The following is a 16,587-nucleotide window of genomic DNA, read 5'->3' on the forward strand; positions in this document are numbered from 1 at the left end:
CCTTCTCAATCTGAACATATTGCATTTCAGTTTGGGGTAAAAGTTCTGGATGCATATGCTACTGGGCTACCCTCTTGAAGAAGAACTGCGCCTAGACCAGACTTTGAACCATCACAGGAAAGAGTAACTAGTCTACTGACATCATAGTACCTTAGTGTAGGTGGCTTGGCAATTTTCTGCTTAAGATCATCAAATGCTCTCTGGTGCTGTTCTAGCCATGACCATACAACATTCTTGCATGTTAGCTCTTAAAGACACATCTGGTGTGAACTTGCCCAAATAGTTAAGAATACCAAGAAAATGCTGTAGAGCTTGAACATTATCTGGAGCAGGCATCTCAAGAATAGCCATTTGCTTATATTGGTTTGGTCGTAATCCAGTACTAGTACACAAATGACCTACATATGTGACTTCTGGTAGTCTGAATTTGGACTTTAAAGTATTGAGCTTTAAATTCACTTCACGTGCTCATCCAAAACTTTCATGAGGTTTCTGTCATGCTCTATTACACCACTGCCTCCAATCAATAAATCATCTACTATTATGGCACAGGGATAACCTGAAAAGATCTGTTCCATTGCACGTTGGAAGGTTTGCAGAATTTCACTTGCAGAATTTATTCCAAATGGCATCCTGAGAAATCTATATCTTTCAAATGGGGTACTGAATGTAGTCAGTAGTGAAGATTTGCAATCAAGCATTACTTGCCAAAATGAACTCTTTGCATCCAAGATGGAAAATACAGTGGCATTCGGTATTAGAGCTGCAACTTCTTTGACTGTTCGCATGGGATGATGAGGTCTTTTCAATGCCTTATTCGAGTCTGTTGGGTCGATGCATATTCTGATTTCATCTGAGCCTTTTTTGTGACTTGCTACCATAGACAATACCCATTCAGTTGGTTCTGTAGCTGGACAAATTACACCTTGTTGCACCATTTTATCCAACTGGGCTTTAACTTTGGATCTGCATCGCTATTTGAATTCTTCTTGCCGGTCTGACTTCTGGGTCTAATTTCATAAAATACAGAACTGGAATCCTGCCTAGCTTGTCATTGAAAACATCAGTGTATTCTGAGAAAATAGCTTCACTGAAACAAACTGGGACATGTGCTTATATGATGAACTTCTTTAGTAAAAGAAAGCAAGTCCATTCTCAAACTGTCTCTGAGACCTAATAATGACTGCAAGGGTCTTTGAACTATGTAAAACAACAACCTGTAACTGATCTCAGTCAAATAACATGAAAGCAACTTTGAGCCTTCGGTTTGAATTTCTTCACCTCCATATGCAACAAGTCTCAAACATCTAGTCACATTAAGTTGTTCACCAGCTCTTACTTTAGCATATGTTTTGGTTGATATCACATTACACTTTGAACCAGTATCTACTTTGAGCTCGGTGAGTTTGCCATGGATTCGGACATTACAAAACACTTCACCCTTGGCTAATAAATCAACTGCATTTACCTTTTCACCAATTATTGATACCCCATCTATAAGCCACAGTGGTACAGCAGTAGCATTGTTGCCTCACAGCAAGAGGCTCTCCTGTTCAATTCTCAGCTGGAGTGCCTTTTGTGTGGAGTCTGCATATCCACGCCGCGGTCAAGTGGCCTCTGAAAGACATGCGTGAATGGGCATGCCTTCGCTGAAGGTTGGGCGTCGGGCTGGCAACTCGGCACCATAAAAAATCTACTGCCAATCAGCTGACCGGAGTTCCACTGTGGCGACCCCTAACCGAGAAAAGCCAAAAAAACAAACAACTGATACACCATCTACGTAGAACGCTGACTGTAACCCTACTTGATCAATTTGCTTTTTTGAGTGATCTTTCTTTGTAATTGAGCAGCGTTTACTTGATTTGCAAAACCTTTGAAAATGTTTCCATTTTCTACACTTCTGACATTGCTGACCAACTGCTAAATACTTTTTTCTTCTAAACTCATGGTTGGCACCACACTTCCAACAGTTAAAAATAAAGCTTGAGTTTTGCTGATTCCCCTTGGTGCTGTACTGAGCAGCACTTGTTCTGCACTGAGCATGCTCCTTTAACTGAACTGGTCTTGGAACTTGCTAGAAAACTTAAGAGTTTCTTTGGGGAGCCTGCAGGGGTAACAGATGTCATATGTCTAGGCCTGTTGCTGCTTGCCACGTGTTGCATACTGCCTACACTTGCTTTCAAGCTTGTTGAAACCATGCTCTTATCAATTGCAAGCATACTCGTGTGCCTTTCTGTAACCTCATGGATCTAGCCAGCTTTGCTCAATGTTGTCTCTCTTCCGAAGCAAAGTCTTTCTCACAGCAGCATTACTGATACCACATACAAGCCTGTGTTTTATTAACTCATCTTTTAGATCACCAAGTATGCAAGTTTTAGCCTTGTTTCTCAAATCAGTACTGTAAGCTGCAAATGTTTCTTTTGGCCTTTGGTCTGTTGTATAAAACAAATGCCTCTCTAATGTAACATTGGTCTGGGGGTTACACATTCCTCTGAATTTATACTTCAGATACTCAGGATCTTCCTTTGATTCGAACTGAATAACAATATGATGATTTTCACCTTCGCCTTCATACACTGCTGGTGCATACATAAATGAACACTATCGATCAATGGCCTCTGACCAGCTAGGTTTAGCAAAATGAATGCCTTATTGCATGCATCTTTATCTGAGTAAGCTGCTTGTATAAAAATATCGTACTCTTGCTCAAATATTCTCCAATTCTCTGCAGCATTCTGATCAAATACAAGTGGTGAGGGTTTTTGAAAAATCCGTCTGCCATGCCAGCAACTTATAGTAAAACACAACGCAATCCAAGTTCACTTGTAACTGTGTGAACACACGCACACATACATGCGTATATATATATATATATATATATATATATATATATATCCATGTATGTATATACATAAAATATATATTTACATATATATATATATATATATACATATATTTATGTATGCCAGTACTTGTAACTATGCCCAATAGCACAATATACTTTTGAGTAATGGAACTCTGCAAAATACTTTTGCGAAATAACTTTCTCAGGCATAGTAATACTCTCAAAATTATTGTACTGTAAAGTCATTTATTATCATTTTAAGAAACATTTCAAAGTAACTGCACATATCCAGTAAACTGGGCAGCAGAAGAAGCTCAGAGTGAGAAACACTTCAAAGTAACTGCACGTTGAGAATAAACAGCACACTGAAACACTTCCAAAATGGCTAAGTAATTATTTACAGTGCAAGAAACACTCTGTAATGAAGAGCCCTTTGCGAGTAGACACACCCAGCACAAGAAACTCAAAAATGGTTGTATGTTGACTGTACCTCATGAAATAGTTGCACTTTGCACATAATTAACTCTTCAGAATAAATCCACAGTAATAAACACACACTGTAAGCACTTTTACACACTTTGTGATGCTTTGAATAACGCTAGTTAAGCCATGCAGAGCTTTAGTCAATGCAAAATAACTGTTTATGCCAAAACACTATAATCTGCCAAAAACATGCAGTTGTCTTGCTTTATTTATGCATAATATGCCCTTTATTATGTTCATTTTTGCCCATGTAATATCTTTTTTTGTGCTCGTTTTACTTTAAACATGCTTGTTTAACAATTCCGAGGTAACTCTGAACCTCTTATGTACTTTTCTGGCAATCGTTTAATCAAACATCTTAACTTTGAACATTTCGCTTAGTGAAACTTTTTATGCCTTTTGTTTGCTTAATAAACATTTCTATGCTATTCATTTGCTTGCTAATATGTTTTGTGTCCTTGCAATGCTCCGTTTTACCTCTTTTAACAAAATAAGAATTTGTGCAAGTTTTCATTACCTTTAACTTATTTATGGCCTTTTTTTTTTTTTGCTCTTGTATCTCTTCCTCTGCTTTTATCATTGCTTCTGCATCTTGTATCTCTGAAAAGCAGTCTCTGGTATCCCGGTTCTGGCACCATGTCGCTTGTCTCACTTGTCTTGTCAGGATAGAGTAAACGAACCAGCATGGGCTATGTTTAAACAGCTTTATTATGTACAAACACATCAGGAAATGAGGTAAACAACTTTAACTAAAACAGACTTACAAACAGACTGACTACTTCTCATTCATGTTCACTCTGTGGCTGCACTCTCAAAACAGCACTGAAGTTATCACATGCCTAGTATTTATATGCACATTCAGTCTTTAGAAATACTTCTTAAAGGTACCACACACACATATGTATTCTACAAGAAACTACCACCAGTCCTTTCTTTGTAAAATTATCCAAATGAGCACCATAAATAAATTGCTAAATAAACTGAAGCCCACATCCCTCGCTTTAGACCAGCTACCTAATGAATATCTCAAGTTAACAGCCGATGCCATCTCCTACCCGGGCTATCTCTTGAGCAAAAGAGCAATATATCCCCAAACTCTGGAAAATTTCCTACGTAATTCCTATACACAAAAGTGGCTCCTCAATGGAATGATTGCACTATAGACTAATAGCCATTTTATCACCCTTATCGAAAATTATGGAAAAACATATACACTTACAACTTATGGACCATCTAATATGTAACAACCTGCTAACCAACTGTCAACATGGCTTTCAACCCAGACACGGTACCACAACAGCCCTTATAAGTTTTACTAACACAATAAACCAACTCAAAAATGATGGGCAACATGTCTCCTCCATCTTCCTAGATATGTCCTAGGCATTTGACAGTGTTTCTCACCAAAAGCTCCTCAATGAGCTCTTATCCCTAAACCTATCCCAAACAGCCCTCTCCTGATTTAACAACTACCTTTCTGACCGACAAAAGGCTGAGAAATGGCAAAATGATCTTTCATCCCTATTACCTGTTACAATTTTTTTTTTAAGTAGGTGTCCCATCAGGTTCAATTATTGGTCCACTCCTCTTTATTATCTTTACCAACAAACCCTACACAGCTATTCACCATGCAACCATCATTCAATACACATATGACTCTACTCTAATCTGTGCTGCACCCTCCTTTCCACAACTCCAAGAAATAACCCAAACATCTTTCTCAGCCATAGAATCCTACCTTTCCAGCTATCAGCTCAATCTAAATCCAAATAAAACCAAATTAATGCTCTTCTCCTTGAAAATGTCCACTGACCACATACCACCCTTTCTTAACTATTCAGCCAACAAAACCAAAATTGAACCTCTCATACCAAACTACTTGGTGACAGCACTGATAGCAGCCTGAGATTTGCTAAACATGTAGCACTTATCATTAAAAAGGCCCACATAAGATTAGGCTCATTCTGGAGTCAAGCCGTACTAAAGAACACCACCAGAAACTCTATTGTCAGGATCCACCTTCTGTCTACCCTACTGTACACCTCTCCTATCTTCACAAACCTTTAAATAATTACTTAACCAAACTAGAGGCCTGCTACTACAAAATTGCCAAATTCACCACAAACATAGCATATAGATCCCACCACTGTACTACTCTCTGCCAGCTAAAATGGCTAGAATTACCCAATTTCTTATCCCTCAATCAACTAACAACTGCCCATATCATCATATACCAACCTGATAAATACCCAGTACTCAAAAATCTTATTCAACCCTATTCCAATAACAAACCTCTAATATTTTCTGACAAATTCCTGTTAAAAGACACAAAATCTAGTAACAGTTTTGTTGATTCTCTTTACTCCAATCATATCTCCAAAGCCTGGAACTCCATCCCGCAACACATCCTTAATACTATTAACCCATCCAAGTTTAAAGCACTTCTCAAGACACTCTTAACTGACAACTGGCTTTGTTCATGCACATCCCCTGGCTGACTGCAGCATTTATCCTTTTACTTCATTTTCCTCCTCTCTACCTCTCACAATTACCTGTAAATCATTTTTTCTTAATCTCTCCCACTTTCTAGCCTACCACCCCTTTACCTTCTACCAAGTTTTCCTATAGACCTACAGGAATGTTATAAATCACTGTGTTGTTGTACTCTGCATATTCTGTAAGGTGGAGTTGCTTTGTAAATAATGTGTGCTTGTCATCTTCCTTTGATGCTTTTTCTCCATGTGCCCCCATGGCAAATGACCCACTTGCATCCATAGTACTATACTCTGCAAATTCTATATGATGTACTTATGTACTTCGACACATAATGCCATGGGCAATGTATACGTAGCAATGCTACCCTAATCCTGACGATGCCCCAATTATTCACTAGCAAGAGTTCAGTACAATGTGGTCAGGGGAGATTTTATTTTATGAGGAACAGACCAAAAATATTAGGCAAAAATTTGGGCGTTCTCCAAAATTCTGAGCAGTTGAGAGGGGAATGTGTGTGTGCGCATGTATATTTTGGTTGAAATGGCCATAGTCCAGGTACCCTTTCCCGCAGTGCGAAAATAAGGTGTTCCACATTCTGAGTGTTTGTTACACATTGCTATGGTTTTGGTTCAATCCTGGCCTCTTAGCAAGTTTACAGCTACGGTGGGAATGGCTGCACCCCCAACAATCCACGTACCTTTTCCAACTCCCAACCTCTTAATTCTAGAATCAGGGACACTTTGCACAACATTAGAACCATTAATTTGTAAAAAAAAAAAAAAAAAAAAGACAAGAAGAGCGTGTGACTTAATATGCGTTTTCTGAAATAAAAGAAGCCTACAATTCCAACTGTTGCCAGTATTTTTTTAAGTGCAATCCAGTCTTTTCTCCTTAAATCATCAGTTTTTATGATGGAGCAAAATTCTGAAAGACATTTGAGAAACTGAAAGATGCGTTGCAGTTTTACAAGATGAAGATGCCGCAAATACTAACGTAACTTTGCAGCGACTGTTAACGATATAACAGAGAAAATGTGGTTTAAATTAGAAGTAACCAAATACAGTCTCCAAACAAAAAATTCTGAACTCAAAAACGTAGCAGTAAGCCGCTCTACAGCACAGGAAGATTACGTATGTTTCCACTTCCCGGATTCTTACGGGTTCAACCAGATAAGCAAGGTTGACATGAGTCGTGGCAATTGTAGGAGGTGGGATTAGTAGCGAAGCATTTCAAGTTTGGTTGAAAGTTGTTGTTCCTGGTTCGGCTTGTGACGACGAGCCGGCAACGCAACGTGGCTGGCGCTTAGTATTTGTAAATAATATCTTCTGCTGTTTTTTTTATTTATTTGTTTGTTTGTATTGTAAATATTATGTGGCTCCAGTTTTGCAGTATTACTAGTCTGTTGGGTAACTGTAGAGCTGTCAGAAGTCGAAAGCCGACAGTGCTGTTTTTCTTTTTTCTGTATATCACATTTTTTGCCAATGTCTATGGGATTCAGGAAGTACAAGAACGACCGCCGCAACAGCAGCCGCTACCGGAAGAGCTGGCAAAACCCGATGTTAAGCAAGAGGTAATGGTCTGGGTTGATGGAGTAGCAAATGTATGGCACTTTAGCTCTCAACTGTCCAGATTTTTGGTCTGTTCCTCATAAAATCTGTGGTTTTCTGGCAAATCACTGTGATGATCAGAGGATTGAAGTCACTAAATAACATTTGAGTTTCAGACTTCAAATACATGTTAAAACAAAGTTTGTTACCATGCCTCTCAACTGTACCTTATTACGAGGAACGTACCTTATTTGGGGTCTTAAAAAGTTCATGTTCCTCGAAGTTCCACATTGAAAGGGTCTGTAACACATTCATTGTTGGAAATTTAAGTGAAATTCATGGTAAATAGAAATAAATCATATTAATTCATTAAAAGATCTTCTTTATAAGTAAAATCAGCATATTTTAACCATCTTATGACCTTCCCAGCTGAAGTTGTTAGTAAGCCACACGTTCCACATTTTGCCCATTTGTTCCACATTGTGAGGGCCAGTGTTCCTTATTTTGGAGATGGAAGGTTGAGAGCTATGTTTGTTACTCTAGCTTCTGAGTTTATAAGAGCAATATTTAAAATATGTCCCAATTTTTTGTCTCTCTGTTTTGTCTGGCTTTGTCCAGATTTTTTGCACTGAGTTGTTGAGAGGTATGCTGAGCAAGACCAGCAGTGACATCAAGTTCACTTCTATCGTATTCGAATGCTGGGTTGTCCCACGGGTAGAATCCAATACTGTGGGGGAGCCTGCTTGTACAGCAAGAACAGTGGAACCGTAATGTCTCCACTGTATTCCTTATGATTTTCTTTGGGACGTTTTGAACACTCATGTCCATTTTCGGATGTTACAGTTTAGCTTTTGTAAACTCTAAACCGAACGTCCTAGTTGATTCTTTTTTGTTCTTGATTAGTATTTTCTAAATCATTATTGAGTCTAGAAAATGTTTTGTAGTCCTTTGTTGCTCGTGTAAATATGTACATTTTGCATATACTTCTTTATGGGTGAGTTGTCCTGTAGCCACACGTTTTAATGTAAAGCAGCAGAGAACACTTGTCCCTTTTTATCTCGTGTTTTTTTTTTTCCAGTAAGGGTGAATGTAAAACAAACTTGGTCTGTAAATAGATTTTCTTTTATTGAATAGCACTTGTTTGTATTGTAAGCTATTATGTTACATCCTTAAATATGTTGGATACTTTTGCTTTATCATTTTAGCCAAAACAACACAACAGCCCCATTCAGTCATTTGGATGTAGTCGCAGGAGGCTTAAGAAAAAAAGGTTGTTCCTTTGTTTGGATGCATTCTGCATACCTGAGGAAAAAACAACCCAGCTGTGCCATTTGTTTTTAGGAAGTTGAGAAACCAAGAATGTTGCTAAAATTTGCCGTTTAGACTGCAAAAGCATTTATACATCAGTACAAGTTATTGATGTTGTAACACTGTAATGAAACGAATGCGGTAAAAAACCTGATGGTAGAAGTAGGACTTGAACCACATAATAAATACAGTCACCATACCCCTATAACTAGTTAAGGACAAATCTATTTGTAACAAAAGTGTATATTTTTTGCAAATTAAAAGTAGTGTGTGTACGCACATGCATTTTTCCAAAGGCATTGAGACAAACTTAAAAAACAGGAAACCTTAGAAAAGAGATAATGGGCCAAAATCAGGTATGTGTTTTTAAAAAAAAAGTGTGTAATTTTACAATGTATTTGTCATACATATTTGTATTTGTTTGTGTGTGTCTTTGGGGACTTTGGAAGAGAGATAATATGCCAAAATCATGCGTGTGTTTTAAAATGTAATTTTACAGTGTATTTATGTCATAGCTATTTGATACAACTAAACACACACATGTACATCTACAAAAAAAAAAATGCTGTTGCATCAGTACAAGACTTCAGGATCCATGCAGTGAATAGCAGTAAGTTTGGAAGGGGGCGTGTGTTTTAACACTTGGTTTCATATGCCTCCTGTGAGTGTAAAGTTACATTTTTTTTCTGTTAAGTATAACAGACACTACAATATATGTATATTTGGAGTGAGTTTGGGATAGGACCATAGTCCCTTCATCTTTTGGTAACAAAGCTCCCCGAGTTCTACACACATCTATTAAATCTTGCAGATCTCGGAGGTGCGGGCCGGCGTGGGGGGACTTTGGCTGGCGGGGTTTGCAGATGACTGCAGGCTGGGCGCCGTGGTGGAGGGTGCATCGGACGCTGATGTCCTTCGGAGGGGACTCGCGGAAACAGATAGCTGGTGCCAGAGCCATGGCCTGAAGTTAAACGCCAAAAAATGTATAGTCATACCCTTCGGGAAAAACAAGGTAACCCCAAGCTACCATATAGGTGGCAATCCACTAAGCACAGAAGAGGTTATCAGGGACCTGGGGACCCAGGTTGACAGTGGCCTTTCTTTTGACACTCACATTGCTAAAGTGGTTAGAAAGACCTTCTACATTGCCCACCTGATCATGAAGGGATTCACATCCAGATCTAGTGAGGTCATTGTTCCCCTGTACTCTTCACTTATCAGACCAATGATCGAGTACAATGCCCCATTCGGGATGTATCTCACCCGACATCTGCAGCAATTGGAGAGACCCCAAAAGTTCCTCACCAAAAGGATAAAGGGACTCCAAAATCTGTCATATGCTGCCAGATTGAAGAAACTCCAGCTCTATTCAGTCGCATACCGTCTGCTCAGAGGTGACATGTGCCTGACATACAAGGCCATGTCCAACCCGGAATTAATGGACATGCTCCACCTCAAAAATCCAAATCCACCAAAACCACTAGAGCAAGCGACTTAAACCTTAGCACGGATATAAATAGGACGTGCTGGAGGGATAGATTTATCACTCAGAGACTCCCTATGCTGTGGAATAAAATCCCGGTCCATGTGAGGCAGAGCACCTCGCTGACTCTGTTCAAGAGAAATCTAGACCTGTGGATGGGAGATCGTAGGTTTACCCCGGGAATCATCTCTGGGTCACTGCTGGACAGAGGCACAACAAACTAATGGGCACAGTATTTTTTCATATAAGGGGTGGCGTAAGCCACAATAATTTGGGCTAGGCTTATAAATGCCTTAGGGCAGATAGCCTAGTATAAACCTATGAACCTATGTATGATTGGGAGCTGTAATTGTTACTTGGTAGTTTTTCTTTCTGTTTTTGTTGTAACAGGCCAGCACATTCTGTTAATTTTCAGTGGTCTGAAGGCTGTTATGCTTGTGTTTGCCTCCTCCCAGTGTAACTTAAGTAAAAGTGCTACTGTTACTGAGGGTCACCTGTGCAGCAGCCAGAAAGAGTTTTTTGGAAGCCTAGCACTTCCATGTATTATAGTGATCATATTTTATTGTTTAGTACACTCTGCTGAACTAAGCCATCAAAAGCAAGATCACAGCTTCAGGTATCATGCAGGAGAATGTCCACTCAGCAAGTATGCTGTCTGGCATTGTTCCTGTTAGCTGCTAAGCACAGACTTTAGCATGTGTACTTCGTAAAAGTGTCGAATGTTTTTCACAACTTGAGGGAGAATTTGAAATGTTCCATGAAAGCAGTGCCCTACTAGTAATTTTAAAAGAACACTTGGATATATTTTTTTTTAGTGTATGATCATGTTGTAGCTGTTCAACACTGGTCCGCTCACTCTGCATCAGCCCATGGTTTATAACTTGGGAGGGGGGCAAGCTTGTAAGCAGCTGTAGAGAATGCAGAACATCTGTATCAAAAGTTTGTATATTAAAATTTTGCATTATTTCAATTTATTTATAAACATTTTGTGCAGAAGGGAGCATCAAATTATGAGAAACAGTATGTATTATGGTTATTTTAAAGCTAAGCGTTTGAAACTGGAAAACCTTTTTGGCACATTTGTCCATGAACTTGAACTTGAGTTGGAAAATATAGTCATGAACGGAATAATAGTGCTTACATGAATGTACTAACTTTTTCTATACTTCTGTCATTAATGATCTTTTTATTATTTTACTTTTTGCATGTGTTTCAGTAGTTGAATTTCAAAGTTATGATTACCAATCTGACACACAAAGTAGCAAAGAGACAGTAAACACAGAGAATCCAAGATAACTGCCTCAATAATATTCAAAAAGACACCAACACAGAAATAAATAGAATTTATTTAATGCTAGGTGTACTGCTTTTGTCTATACAAAATTACATGGACTTCATCAGAACCTATCTTAACCATTACAGCTTTCAATTTAAATACTCATTCATTCATGTGATCAAAACATTCATACAAAATTTAAAGAAACTGCAAACCTTGTGGTTTACTTTAAATATTTTCCAAAGAATGCAACAAATGCACAAATTCCACTTGTGTGTAGTTTAAACCTGTTATTTAGAACTTACAATTTAAAATGTAAAATGTGAGCATAACTCATTGATGTAAACTATAATGCTAGTATAACAACAAATATGACACTGTTACGTCTGCTGGCACAATTTTGCTGCGCAAAGTTTAAGAACACAAAACTGACACATTATCCTTAAGACCAGGGTGCTCCTTGCATGTAGTCTCAATTGTCACTGTAATTCTTTGTATTCTCTAACAGTCTCCCATTGGCCACCTGTTGGATTTTTGGGTCTTTTTCAAGAATGACAGTTTTGCTTACATAAAATGATTTACAGTAATTGCAAATAGCTACGTAGATCATCACTCCAGTAGTCGCACAATTAGTCAGCTAACCTCACAACCCTTTAATGTCCATAGGTGTCAGTTCTGTCTCCCTCCAAGATATATGACCAGTGGTTGCAGTGGCCACATGTTCTAGTCCCACTAGTAGATCTGTTTATTTTGTCTTTATATACAGAAGGGGCAGCAATATTAAAACTATACTGGAATACCCAGCCAAAAGACAAGATAAATGAGAGCGCTACTAGTGGGACTAGAACATGAGGCTGTTGCAGTCTGTGTTCGTACGTCTTGGAGGAAGACAGAATTGGTATTGAGGGTTGTGAGAGACAGAATTGGTATTGAGGGTTGTGAGATTATTTGATTGCAGTTGTGGGACTACTGGAGTGGTCTACATAACTACTGCAGTTACTGCAAGTCATTCTATGTAGGCAAAACTGAAAGGAGTTTAAGCAAATGTATGACATCAGTAACAGGTGTTCTTAAACATTATGCAGCAAAATTGTGACAGGAGATATAACAGTGTTATGTTTATTGTTTTGATTATTCTCATTTTTTAAATATGAAATTATAAGTTATAAATGGGTTTAAAGCTAAATTGTAACTACATAAATATATGTAGATTTATGTATTTTTTGTATTCTTTGAAAAGCATTTAAAGTACACGACATTCTTGTTCTTTTAAATTTTGTATAAATGTTTTGCTCATATGACTGGGTACTTACAGTTGTGAAATAGTAAGGTAGGGTCTGACGAAGTCTGTGTCATTTTTGAATGGTATTGATGCAGTTACTGACTGCGGTGGTGGTGCTGCGGTAGCGTTGTCGCCTCATAGCAAGACGTTGTCCCGTTCGATTCTCAGCTAGAGCGTCTTCTGTGTGGAGGCATACGTGAATGGGGAGTGCCTTCTTTGAAGGTTGTGCATCAGGGCTGGTAACCCGGTACGTAAAAATCCACTACCAACCATTAGTGGACCGGAGTTCCGCTGTGGCGACCCCTAACCGGGAAAAGCCGAAAGACACAAACAAAATTGATGCAGTTACTGGATTACGGAAACAATGATGCCTAAAGTAAACTTGATGTTTTCATCTTTGGTCTAGCACAAAATATTCAGTATTCAGGCCTTCTTTTAGTTTTAACAAAAGTTACTTGTACTTTGAATTTGTTTTTGTCAGTTTCTCTTTTGTGAGCTCAGGCTAAGGCTGAAAAGGGTCAGTTTAGTAGCACGCTCTCGCTTGCTTAAAAAATAAAAGCATCTGTTTACCTGTTTGTTCAGTAACAGTAAAGATGCTGTCATAGATGAGACCTGTAGTACTAATCCCTACGTCTGATGTTAGATACAGCATTATTAATTTGTACACTGGACAAATTAAATGCTGTGTTCTTATTTATTCTATAATACCCATTACGTGTCATGAGAACAGCTGAGCACAATCAAGTCGGTTGCAAAATAGTACCATTGTGCGTTATCACTGCTTTCTTTTGATCAGTTGTCTAAGTTTGCCAGATAAGTTCTATTCATGGAGCTTTATTGAGGCATTTTAATTTTGCCGTCAGAATGTTTAGCTTTTTATTCTACATTTCCATATTAACTTTTGCTAAATGGATAAAAGTGGCACTGCATATCCCTTATTTTTAGTATACAAAAATTGTAGCATAAAACTGAAGAATGTGAGTTGAGATTTTTTTTTTTTATGTTGGTTTAAAAAAAATGATTCTTAACTGTACTGAGGGGGTGTAGCTAAAGAATATGTAGTAACTACAGCTTTCAGCACATGTAGATTATGAAAGTCCTGTCATGTCTTGTAACCTTTTCTTTTACACGTTGAAAACTGTTGCCAGTGGCAGCTCATTGCCCTACTTAGCTTTCCTTTCAGCTGCAGTAGACATTCCTAGTTTAAATTATTTTTGGAAATGCGATGATTCTATACATTAGTATGTAACAATTTGATGTGTAGTTGTAAATTTCATAGCTGCATGTTTGTTTATATGACACTATACACTAGTCGCTCTTTAAATGGAAACTGAGGCTTAGCGAAGTTGCTTTCTGTTTCTGCTGTTCTCTCTGCAATTACACAACAGCTACAGTTGTATTATGTCAGTGTTGTGCAAAGAGTGTAAGAGGTTATTTTGCAACCGACTTGATTTGAAATTCATAAACTTAACAAATAGGTACTGTATGTCAAGTAAGTTTTCTGCATGCAAATTAGTAATTAAAAATTCGAATCAACAGCAAATTCTAAAGGATAGCAAACTCGTGACATGAGGGCAGTTGTGTAATTTCCTTGTTCATTTTACAGTCTTGTTGTGAATGGTTTTAGAGTGCATGTGCTGCTAGAGGATTTTTTTTTAACAAACTGTAATCTTGGGAACTAGATGGACAGAGATTTTCTTAATGTGAAACTTTTTAGAAATAATTATGTTGCCTTTCAAAGAAATTTTTACTTTTTAATATTTGTAGCGGAGTATCAAACTTGCCTAAACCAAGTTTATTTATTTATTTTTTAATTGACAACGAGTATATTTGAGCTAAGGTTGTCTTTTTTAGGTTCTCGTATAAATGCAGCAAACAGTTTAGCGTATGTGCCTGGCACATCATCTAACATTAGATAAGTTTGCAACAAAATTGAGTCTGTCCTTGTTAGCACTGTTCCCAGAGGACTGCTTAAGGTGCAGCATAGTGGTAACTCATAAGTAGGATTTTGCATTCTACTTGTGTATTTGTGAATGTGTGACTGCACTACTGGTATGTTTCATGAGGTAACTAACTGCAGATGTCCTTCTATATTAATGTTGCAGTATTCCTGAAAGAAGGAAAATCCTGTCTCGGGCAACCTGTTGCTCGGCCAGTGTGGAAAATCTTGAAAAGGGTCTTGTTTGCTCTGTATGTCACATTTATGATCCCCATACAGAACATAGAGCATAAAAAGGATGTATAGATGCAAATACCCAGAACTTCTTTTGCTGCCAGTTTGAACGCCATTGTTGCCATTTTTTAATGTTTTGCTGCTGTTCTGACTTAGAACGCCAGGTAAGTGTTTTTAAAAAAAAAAAAAAAAAAAAAAAAAAAAGTTTGCTTCTAGGTTTTATATTTTTTTATCACTACCTAGAGTTCGTGTCATCCAAGAGGGGGAAAATGTCAGCTTCCCATGACCATACCTCTTGTAGTATTTGTAAGGAGTTTATACCTATGACACTCAGAAGCCATTTGTCTTCCCTGGCCATTTATCTTGAAAACCAACAACTTAGTTAGCCAAGGGTACCATGGCAGAATCCTCTAACCCCAAAATACTTGCGCTTGGTAAGAAGGCCAGGAAGTCTCAGTTGAATTCTTTAGCTGTCCAGCCTCCACCGGATGTCCATCTAGAAGCAGGTAATAGCTCTGTAGGTTGTTTGTTTATGTTGGATTCCTCTGCTGCGACACAGCCAGAGGCCGGCATGGATCAGTCTTTCTGCACATCCTCTGAGGCTTTGCAAGCGTCTGCTCCAGACGTCGAAGGGGAACCACAGTTGATTATCTCAGGTGGTCCTGGATGGATTCCACAGATATTGGTCAGAGGAAGTTTTGGGTTCTTATCTCAAATCTCACCAAGTGTCATAACCACCAGTACTTGATCGGGTTGATGTCCCTTCTAAGAAAAGACAAAAAATATAAAGCATGTTTCTCCTTACCTTGTGAACTCTCAAAGGGAATGGTTTATTCAGGGCTTGTTCTCTGCCTCCTCCAAGGGGTTTCAGTACCTGCTCCTCCTTGGAACTCTACCCCCTTATAAACAGTTTAGGGAACCTGATTCCTTGGATGAGGATTCCCCGTCTGGTGAGGGATCTTTGTCCTATTCTTCTCAGAGGCCTTCACCTTTGATTTGTGGTTCTGATGCGGACTCCTGTCTGTTAACCCTGAGTCTCCTTTCAAGGAATTGTCCTTTGAGGGACAGTTGCTAGGATGCTAGAATTCTTTTTAAGTGGGGTTTTCTCAAGTGTTGGGTATTCAGAGAAGATATTAGACTTGCTTTAGGTGGATAGTCCTAAACCATTGGCAGCTCCTCCTGTGTTGGCTGCCTTGTTAGATACTTTCGTTGGTGCTTCCAAGTCTCCCGATTCTCAGCCTCCTGTTCATACGAAATGTGATAGATTCTGTAAGGTTCCTGAGGATTGTCTGTTTAAATGTCTTTCTGCTGATCCTGCTGTGGTGTCATTTTCTTCTGACAAACCTAAAATTTTGCTGTCTTCCAAACTTTTGTCTTCTAAGGATAGCTTGGCAAGAAAGTTTGCACTGCTTCTACTTTGGCTTTTAGGGCTATTAATTGTCAGACCCACATGACCAGGTATGCTCTGGCCTTGGTTGCTTAGGCTTGTCTGTTCTCTGCCCTCCCTGATTCTGATGGCAAATCCTCTGCCTTATCTTTTCTAGGTTCTGCTTCTCAAGTGGCTCAACACTCCCTTGGGTGTAGCCGTGATGCTGCTGACACCTCTTCTTGGACTGTGGCTTTTGGGTCCATCATTATTCTCTGCTTCATCTCCAGTCTCTTCTAGAGGACATTAACGCCAAGTTGTTTGGATA

The 16,587-nt window shown here is 38.6% G+C and overlaps 1 protein-coding gene across 1 annotated transcript in view; it reads left to right on the top strand.

Moving 5' to 3' along the window:
- The first annotated feature begins 7,054 nt into the window (after window positions 1-7,054).
- Window positions 7,055-16,587, top strand: part of TMEM165 (transmembrane protein 165) — a 321,260-nt gene continuing 311,727 nt past the window's right edge. Inside the window, exon 1 of the mRNA XM_044062476.1 lies at window positions 7,055-7,394. Coding sequence (XP_043918411.1) covers window positions 7,194-7,394 — 201 coding nt within the window. The 5' untranslated portion in view covers window positions 7,055-7,193. The remainder of the gene's footprint in view (window positions 7,395-16,587) is intronic.

Source organism: Protopterus annectens, chromosome 2.part1 (assembly GCF_019279795.1).
Source record: "Protopterus annectens isolate FY-2018-M chromosome 2.part1, PAN1.0, whole genome shotgun sequence".
Classification (NCBI taxonomy): domain Eukaryota; kingdom Metazoa; phylum Chordata; order Ceratodontiformes; family Protopteridae; genus Protopterus; species Protopterus annectens.